The following is an 8,814-nucleotide window of genomic DNA, read 5'->3' as shown; positions in this document are numbered from 1 at the left end:
AAGTTGGGGGGGGGGGGGGAAGATGAACTAGGGCATTGTCTTGTTATAGACAAGCCTTTCGTATCCTCGGGACTTCTGAACAATTTAATTTGATTGGCTCTGTATTTAGTGTTTAATCTGGCGCTGCCTGAAACAGATGAGTACCCAAATTTATGATATCAGTGAAGGTGTTCTTGGAGGATCAATTGACTTGGCGGCTTATCCATGCCTTAGGCATGAGTTTGCTAATTCAAGTAACATTAATCCAGATGTCAGTGTTGATGAACAGGTCCTGGAACAGTAATATGTGATTATATGTGCTATACATTCATGTTCCTCTCAGTTGCGACTTCAAATCTCGTTGCCACCTCTCTTGCTCGGCAGGTTAGTTTGTCAAAACCTTCAGGGCATTCTTAGTTTTGAGGTATAAATTTGACCTGCCATGCTTTTCTGGTCATGGATGAGATCAAGGCAATCTTCTTGTCTTATGCCAAATGCTCATTATCAGGATCTGTTTATTGAATAGTGCACTCTTGACTAGCTGTTTGAGCCACCGTCTTGCTCATTGAATAGTAATATTGCAGGATAAAGATGACGTTCAGCATCAAATATCCACCTTGCTTTTCATTGGGTTGGCTTGTGGATGTGCGATGTTCCTGTTTACAAGGCTGTTTGGTCCCTGGGCACTAACTGGTAATGCAGACTGGTAAATGTTTCAAATCAGAAATCATAACTTTCAAGAACAAACAACGAGCCTTTTGCTGCTAATCTTATGACCTGTGACTCCTAGTGCGTGTTACTAGGGTTCCGAATTTGGTTCCTTTGGATAAAAATCAAGGCTGAGAAATTCAATTTTGTTCACTGTACTGGGTGTAAAGTTTACACCGAGTAGAAATATTTATCTCCAGCGTGAACCTAGGAACTATAAACTTCAGCAAGTTGGAAAAAGTTTCTGTAGTTGAATTTAATCTTGTACATACTTATATGCGTCAATATTTTAACAATCAATTGTGGGGTTTTCTCATCTTTCTTCAGCTAATGTGTTGCGCATCTGGGATCAGTGATTAAAAATGAAATTCCTCGTAGCTTACCTAACAGGATATGTACTAGTACATAGAAAGGCTTTGGTGGGCGGTTAACATTTAGTTGATCATAACTTAACTGGTCCTGTGTTCTTTCAGCTTTTACTGGGGGAAAGAATGTCGATATTGTGCCAGCAGCAAACACATATGTCCAGGTTGATAGTCTTTTATCTCATTAAACCCTTTTTTGTTGTGTTTTATGTTAGAGTTCGAGAGCGTATTGGCTGTATGCATGTAGGCAAATAGGATTTGGGTTCCATGCAAATCTATGCAAAGACGGACATCTTATAATTAGGGCCACTCATGTTTATCCCTAAGATGCATTAATTCTTGGCCAAAACTTATTTGGAATTTATTTCCTCTGGCTTCTTGTGATTTAAGCTTCAAGGCACATGTGTAAATATGTCTTTGCAAACCTATGAAGACTAGTGTAGTTTTCTTAGTGGAGACTTGCTACCTGCACATATTATGTAGTAACAATTTGTTCGTTTTCTCAGATTAGAGGTTTTGCATGGCCAGCTGTTCTCATTGGATGGGTTGCTCAAAGTGCAAGGTCCTCTGATATCCAACTTCCCTCTGCATGTAGCTCTAACTTATTTTCTCAAGTGATTTTACTGTTTCCCTTAAAAATATGCAAGAGAGCACATTTGTGCACTATTAAAAGCTTCAGTAATATTTCCCCAACTTAGTCTGTAATCTATCACAGTGGATCATTAGTGGAAGAAGCTGCTGATGATCTTACACTACGAGACATATTGAGTGAATATACTGTTAGCTGATTGTAATGCCATGTCTGGTTGTGAATTCTTTTAATACCACAAGACTGGTATCTAATTGTTATGCTAAGCATCTGCTCTTTTGTGTTGTCTCAGCCTGGGTATGAAAGACTCTTGGGGGCCTCTAAAGGCACTGGCAGTTGCTAGCATAATAAATGGTGTTGGTGATGTGGTCTTGTGCACCTTTCTAGGATATGGCATAGCAGGCGCAGCTTGGGCAACAATGGTGTCACAAGTAAGCTGAGTTACACCTTATCTATTCATATACAATCAAAGGTTCCTTATTATAGCGAGATTACTGAAAATTATGAAGTTTTCTGGCTTATGTACTGCGTTTGTGTACCAAACATTTTCAAACTTTGGATTCTTGGATTGAGATGTCTGATTCTATGCCATAAACCTATTGACAATATATGGTGTCTCTCTATGGTTTTATATCTGCAGTGCCTAACTGGAGATTTTTTTAGGTTGTTGCAGCTTATATGATGATGGATGCTTTAAACAAGAAAGGATACAACGCATTTTTGCTCCGCATACCTTCTCCAAATGAGCTTCTAACAATATTCGGGCTGGCTGCCCCTGTTTTTGTAACTATGATGTCGAAGGTTACCCTCTTCACATCTGAAAACAATACTCAATGCCATAATGATCATCTCTTAGCCTCTGAGATTTGTTCTGTGTTTCCCTTAGGTTGCTTTCTATACGCTCCTTGTATACTTCGCAACTTCAATGGGCACCACAGTCGTAGCTGCTCATCAGGTGAGATGTCCTTCTGTATTCTACATCCTCTCTTGTTTCCAAATTGCTGTGAAAAATTTTGAGTGAAATTTTTCTTTGGCAGGTAGGGTTCTTAGATGTTCAAAGCATCAATAAGTTTGCTCTCTCTCTCCCTATCTTCTTTGAATCTTTTTCTCCTTCGTTTTCCTCGTTCTAGGTTATGCTACAAACATATACAATGTGCACTGTGTGGGGGGAACCTCTCTCTCAGACCGCACAGTCCTTTATGCCGGAGTTGTTGTACGGGATCAACCGCAACTTGCCTAAGGTAAAGCTCTCTTTACTTTTCAGGCAACACTGAGAAACAACATCCGTTCTTGTTTGGCCTTGTCATAAAACTTGAGAACTAGCAATCAAGTATTCACTGAATGATGCCACTGCCTGTTTTTTTTTTCTCAAGACAGCCGTTTAGTTTTTTTTTTCCTTTTATAATGCACACAGGCCAGAATGCTGCTGAAGTCACTTTTCATAATCGGAGCTACACTGGGTCTTGTAATTGGAGCCGTTGGGACTGCGGTTCCTTGGCTGTTCCCTGGCATCTTCACACACGACAAGGTTGTCGTAAATGAGGTATTCTCTGTCTCCTCCCAATTATCTCATCCCTACACTCAAATCTTTAATACAATCTATCCAGTATCTGATATCAGCTATATGTTGCAAGTTGCAACTTTCTAAAACTCTTTTGACTTCTGTCTTCTTACAGATGCACAAGGTCATTATACCGTATTTTCTAGCTTTATTCATGACACCGAGTACCCACAGTCTTGAAGGCACCTTGCTGGTAAGCTTGCCCTTTCACTCTGATGGTTCTCGCTTCACTTTGTATTCCGATCCTTCAGTACCTTGCTTTGTATAGTTTATCATCTTCTTACAACGATTCTGAAAAGACTCTGATTACCGAAATCTAAAAAACTGAAGCGTTCTCTGTAAAACGCAGGCTGGAAGAGATCTCAAATTTATTAGCTTATCTATGACCGGATGCTTGGCTGCAGCTGGACTTGTACTTGTGGTACACACCACTCAACCGACCATCATTCTTTCCATCCACTGTTCCACATTCCCAATCCTGATTAGGCTCTCTAATTCTCTCATCTCTTTATGTTTACAATCATCGACAGCTTCTGAGCAATGGTGGATTTGGCTTGCGTGGCTGCTGGTTCGCCCTTGTGGGATTCCAATGGGTACAAGCCACACATATGTTGCGCTAACTATACAATCCTATACACTTTTTGATTCTAATGTGACCTGTTTCAGGCTCGATTTTCCCTAGCCCTTCAACGGCTTCTACAACGAGACGGTATACTTTACTCAGAAGACACAAGTAGATACGCAGTCGGAGAGAAAGTGAAAGCTGCTTAGCTACGAGAGTCAAATTTACACCAAGAAGGAAACCGCCATGGATCATATCCTTATAGATTCCTCACTAGAACAGATAAAAGATTCGATTCAATTAAATATAGATCCAACTGTATTGTAATCCATATTCTTGTTGAATGAGAAAACGCCTTTGGACAAATGAAAATGCTTAGCAGATGCTCGTCTCTCTCCTACAGAAAGTTTTGCCTGTTTCATTCGAGTAGTGATCATTTCCCTGTATGCAGAAGATGAGGCAACAAGCCGCACATTTACCTGTTTCCAGGAACTCATGCAGAACAATTCCAAGGGAATCAAGCCGTCGCAACCCTGCTACCTCCTCTGCGCCCGCGCCCGCTTGATCTGGTGGCTGCATAATCCTTTCTCTGCATTTTCCGACAACACAATGAAAGAACCTCGAGAGAAACAACAAGCAGGAGAAAAGAGGAAGAAGCCTTGTAATCTACAGTTTCCGTGTACTCACAGACGATGGGGAGAAGGCCTTCGGTGGCGTTCTTTTCAGGAACGTCCTCTGGTTCTCCTTCCTTTTCTCCTCGGCTCTCATTTTGGTGAGACTGGGCCTGTACACTATCACTGTCCGCCCTATTTGCCCCACCACCACTGAACCGGTGGCTTCCTCTAGATTCTGAACCACGTCCTCCAGCTCCCCCGGACACGTCCTGTGAATCTTAACCTGTGTTCATGGGATTTGACAGGCTTAGCGTAAGTTCTTACACAGCTTTCTTCTTTATTAAGATCGTAAGATGGTGAATTCTTACAGGAAAGGCTTGGAAAGTTTATACCTTTAAGAGCTCGTTCTTCTCCAGAGTCTCTAGGAAGGAGGAAACAACAGTATCGGTGACACCCGATTTGCCGACGAGCTGACACTTGAGCTTCTTCCCCAGACTGTGGGCGTAAGAAGACAGCTCCTTCTTCTCCTTCACCGTCATTTTCAGCCCCGAATTTCGTGGCTTCGCCTTTTTCTCCTCCTTATCCCCTTCCGATACTCCCAAATCTTCACTTTCTACCAGAGAAAGCAGCGCAGGATCCAGACTATCCTCTTCTTCTTCTTCTTCCACGCTTAGGGCAGATAAAGACGCATTATCTTCGTCTTCCCCGAGTTCTGGTTCGGGAACAGAAGAGTAAGTTCTCGAAATGAAGAGTGAGGAGAGAGAGCCAGAGAGCGAGATAGAGGAAGACAAAGGAGGAAGTGAAGGCGAGCTGAAAGACGCAAGGAAGGAACGGAAGCGAGGCTCGAGATGCTGATTGGCTTTCTGGGTGAATGTGGACGCGCAAAAGGGTCTAACGAACAGACAGACGGAAGAAGACTGCTTAGGATGTCGGAGAAGATGGTGGAGAAAGAGAGCCGATGAACAAGACGACGACGATGTTACGGTCGCCATTGTTGCAGCCGACTCGGAACTCTCTGGTCTTCGGATAATTATGGGGGAAATCTGGAACCATTTTTCACTTGTATTGATAGTCCCCATCTTCATCAGCGAAGTGACTCTCCGTTTAAGGTTGTCTACAAGCTGGGTGTTTGGTCTAGTGGTATGATTCTCGCTTCGGGTGCGAGAGGTCCCGAGTTCGATTCTCGGAACACCCCATCTGTCACGCCTCTGCTCTTTTTTTGGACCAGGCTTATTTCATCGGCTTTATCCTCCGGTCCATATCATTCCCGCTCTTATAGCCGACAAATGGGTCATTTATGGGCCCACTTAAGGTCGGCCCATTTTTAATGGACGTCGTCTGTTTGTCTATGCTTTCCATCCCTTTACCGAAGGGAGCAATGAGCATGGTATCTGAACACGGATTTGATGACGCTAACCTCACAGTTGTTTAATCAATAAAGTATATTTTTTTTATAGCCGTGTACCTCGAGCCTTAGTTTAGAATATCCAAATATCTATGATAAATAGCTAGAAGAATAAGACTCCTATGGAAAAGGGGATACATGTAGTGGATAGGAAACTCTAAAAGAACGAAGAGACCACATGGCGTTGGCACGTGAGGATGTGAAAGGGGCGCACGTGATACAGCTGTGGTGGGAGATGGTGAAGTGACTACTACTTAGCTTCAACAAGCAGCCACAGAGGACCCACTTCCTCACCTCGCTACGCCCTTTGCTTAGGATGCTTGCTTACATGTATGCATGCACATATACGTATGTATTGTGTGCATATACATGGGAAACTTGCAAAGCTACTGCATGTGTATATACATGTGTCAAGCTCTTAATTACTTAAAACCATATAAAAACACATCTTTCAATTAATCTTCCATATATTTTTCATCCACGTCAAAAGAGATATAATCATACTGTGACTCAATCAGCTATTCATCATTATAGCTTCTTCCTTATATATATATATATATATATATATATATATATACACACAAATACAAGTTAAGACTGAAACTGTGGTACACAATTGTGCATTTGATAGACTACCCACTTATCCTTTGTTGCTTAAGTTATAAGCATCGTCTACTATTTACGTTTCTTGGGCACTGCAGTCCATTATTAATTGCAGTTGCTGCTGCTATATTTGTTGTGCCATTATTGTTTTAATTAAGACGACTTAATCTTCCAAATTATCAAGTGAAACTTAATTGAACCAAAAAAAAAAAGAAAAAGAAAAAAGAAAAAGGGTGCATTTTGGACGTTGACCAATGACCCCTCTCGTTGACTCTCCCTGACTCAAGGGGAAATGACGCTTAACACCCTCAGCGGCCCCAACCAGAAGTAACAAATTACGTCTCTACCCTTGCCGCTCGTTTGTCTAGGAAATGACATTAATGCCCCTCATAAGAGTCTTGTCGCCTACGTGTAAAGCGAGATCGGGTGAAAGGGGCATCGGTCACATGGGCGAGCTAACCCCCCCCCCCCCCCCCCGTCTTCTCACTCTCTCCCCCATGCGCGTGCTATGATTTTATATTCTTCGAAAACTCCCGTTTCTAGTTTTTATCTTTTGTGATTGCATGAAAAACATATTACGTGTTTCACAATTCAGAAATAAATAATTTTGGTGACAAGAGAATAATGATTATAAAATAAAATATAAATACATTGAATAGCAATAAAAAAATGTTGAATGAGTTATAGGAATTAAGAGGTATTCCCGCTCGTTCCATTCCATCAAATTTATTTTTACGTAATTTTTTTTGTCTGGTGCGTGATGTTGAAGTGAACCTCCCTCGGGGCTGTCTGTCTTTTGGGCGCGACACATCAGCAGCTGACGGTGAAATGGAATTAATTAATTATATATTTTTCTCCTCAAATCATTTTCAACTGCCCCAATTAAATAAATACTGTTTTTTTTTTAAAAAAAACGAACAAAAAAATTCAAAATCAGAAAAATCAGATTTCAGCCTCCTCGTTTCTTCACCAGGAGAAATCTCTCCACTGGATCTCTCTCTCTGCAGCACTTTCGCTTGAAGAAGACGAAACATTATCTCTCTCTGGTCTCCACCTCGCAGCTAAACAAAAGGAGAGAGAGAGAGAGAGAGAGAGAGAGCACAATGCCTTTTTCTGTCTCCAACCATGTGAGGTTCCACTGACACATTCTCTGCATCTTCTTCGCCGTCCTTCCGAAGTTTTGTTCGATTCTTCTTCTTCTTCTTTTCCTCCTCCTCCTCTTTCGATTGGCTAGCGAGTCTCCGAGTTGATCGAGTTCCGAGGCGCCGGATGGCCTCATCGTCATCCAGAGCGAGGAGCAGTTCACCGTTCTCGTACCGGAGACCGCCGAGCCCCTACTCATCGGCTTCGTCGACTTCTTCTTCCTACATGAGCAACCGTCTCATTCCGCGCTCGTGCTCTACCGCTGCTTCTTCCTTCTTCAACTCCGGTGGCGGAATCGGGTCTCGATCTATGACGCCTAGTCGTAGCCGCTCTGACTCGGCGTTCCTCGGGGCTGGGGGCTACGGAGATCGATCGCCTGTCCCTTACCCATCGGACGAGCTCCTCGGCGAGCCTATGGAGACTACGAGTTCTGAGCGGGATAGTATTTCCGTCACTGTTCGGTTTCGACCAATGAGGTATGACAGATCTGAGCGTGGTGGACCAGATCTAACGGAGATAGTTCCGTGATTCTTCTGGTTCAGAATTTGCAAAAGATTCAATGCCAGCGGAAACTCGGTTAATTTCCACGGGGTTTCACAATTTCACTTGTTATTTATTTGGTTACAGTGAGAGAGAGTATCAAAGAGGGGATGAGGTTGCTTGGTATCCAGATGGGGATAAGATTGTCAGGCACGAGTACAATCCAGTCACAGCTTACGCATTTGGTACCAGCTTCATCTCTGCTCGGATAATTATATTCGGGAGATCACTTTACTGTCTTCTGAAGATGATGGTGTTAGTGATTGGAGTCTTGTTGGATCTTAAGAGTATGATGGGATGAACTTCTTTTGATTCGCTGATTCCCAGATAAAGTTTTTGGACCACAAGCAATCACTCCAGAGGTATATGAGGTAGCTGCAAAGCCTGTAGTCAAAGCAGCTATGGAAGGTGTAAATGGTAAGGGATATAGCTTTAGAAACAGTTAACCAGATTCGTATTTCTGATAGATATACTTTGAGATAACTTCTTTGCTAGTGAAATTATGTCGAATGAAGTCTCCTCATTCAGTTTTGGCAACTTGACAGGAACCGTTTTCGCTTATGGTGTTACAAGCAGTGGAAAGACACATACAATGCACGTAAGTATTTTCTGTGTGGTTCCTCTGATTCTCTGCTTGGTGTTTGTTTGAGACATGTACTTTCAGTCAGGGACATCATTGCCATCTAGCCATTTTTAGATACCTGCTGATAGTTCTGCCTGGGTTGAATGATTATGGGGGTAGGGA

At 42.4% G+C, this 8,814-nt stretch overlaps 3 protein-coding genes and 1 non-coding gene across 7 annotated transcripts in view; 3 read left to right on the top strand and 1 right to left on the bottom strand.

The window, feature by feature from the left end:
- The window catches only part of LOC104807760 (protein DETOXIFICATION 46, chloroplastic), a 5,103-nt gene extending 956 nt beyond the window's left edge, over positions 1-4,147 (top strand). Inside the window, exons 2-14 of the mRNA XM_010533161.2 lie at positions 269-363; positions 564-672; positions 1,161-1,216; positions 1,559-1,614; positions 1,934-2,072; positions 2,305-2,442; positions 2,528-2,596; positions 2,772-2,882; positions 3,056-3,184; positions 3,318-3,395; positions 3,552-3,623; positions 3,733-3,795; positions 3,869-4,147. Coding sequence (XP_010531463.1) covers positions 269-363; positions 564-672; positions 1,161-1,216; positions 1,559-1,614; positions 1,934-2,072; positions 2,305-2,442; positions 2,528-2,596; positions 2,772-2,882; positions 3,056-3,184; positions 3,318-3,395; positions 3,552-3,623; positions 3,733-3,795; positions 3,869-3,973 — 1,220 coding nt within the window. The 3' untranslated portion in view covers positions 3,974-4,147. The remainder of the gene's footprint in view (positions 1-268; positions 364-563; positions 673-1,160; positions 1,217-1,558; positions 1,615-1,933; positions 2,073-2,304; positions 2,443-2,527; positions 2,597-2,771; positions 2,883-3,055; positions 3,185-3,317; positions 3,396-3,551; positions 3,624-3,732; positions 3,796-3,868) is intronic.
- Positions 4,039-5,420, bottom strand: LOC104807761. Of its 3 annotated transcripts, none has more exons than XM_010533163.1 (4): positions 4,771-5,420; positions 4,452-4,661; positions 4,244-4,353; positions 4,039-4,177 (listed from the first exon to the last, which is right to left on the bottom strand). In XM_010533163.1, exons 1-3 carry the CDS (start codon positions 5,368-5,370, stop codon positions 4,282-4,284), a joined length of 882 nt encoding a protein of 293 aa, XP_010531465.1. In that variant the 5' UTR covers positions 5,371-5,420; the 3' UTR covers positions 4,039-4,177; positions 4,244-4,281. The 3 variants fall into 3 exon arrangements, with proteins under 3 accessions (XP_010531465.1, XP_010531466.1, XP_010531464.1); XM_010533164.1 differs by having other exon boundaries at positions 4,039-4,161; XM_010533162.1 differs by having other exon boundaries at positions 4,039-4,353.
- An 81-nt stretch (positions 5,421-5,501) lies between these two features.
- TRNAP-CGG lies at positions 5,502-5,573 on the top strand. The gene has a single exon. It is a non-coding gene; the product is annotated as a tRNA-Pro (tRNA).
- A 1,751-nt stretch (positions 5,574-7,324) lies between these two features.
- Positions 7,325-8,814, top strand: part of LOC104807759 (kinesin-like protein KIN-7D, mitochondrial) — an 8,389-nt gene continuing 6,899 nt past the window's right edge. For both annotated transcript variants that reach the window (XM_010533160.2, XM_010533159.2), the window contains exons 1-4: positions 7,325-8,005; positions 8,157-8,254; positions 8,397-8,486; positions 8,615-8,667. In XM_010533160.2, coding sequence (XP_010531462.1) covers positions 7,656-8,005; positions 8,157-8,254; positions 8,397-8,486; positions 8,615-8,667 — 591 coding nt within the window. In that variant the 5' untranslated portion in view covers positions 7,325-7,655. The remainder of the gene's footprint in view (positions 8,006-8,156; positions 8,255-8,396; positions 8,487-8,614; positions 8,668-8,814) is intronic.

Source organism: Tarenaya hassleriana, unplaced genomic scaffold, assembly GCF_000463585.1.
Source record: "Tarenaya hassleriana unplaced genomic scaffold, ASM46358v1 Cleome13, whole genome shotgun sequence".
Lineage (NCBI taxonomy): Eukaryota > Viridiplantae > Streptophyta > Magnoliopsida > Brassicales > Cleomaceae > Tarenaya > Tarenaya hassleriana.
The sequence above is the reverse complement of the archived record's forward strand: the minus strand, read 5'-3'. Positions and strand labels throughout refer to the sequence as shown.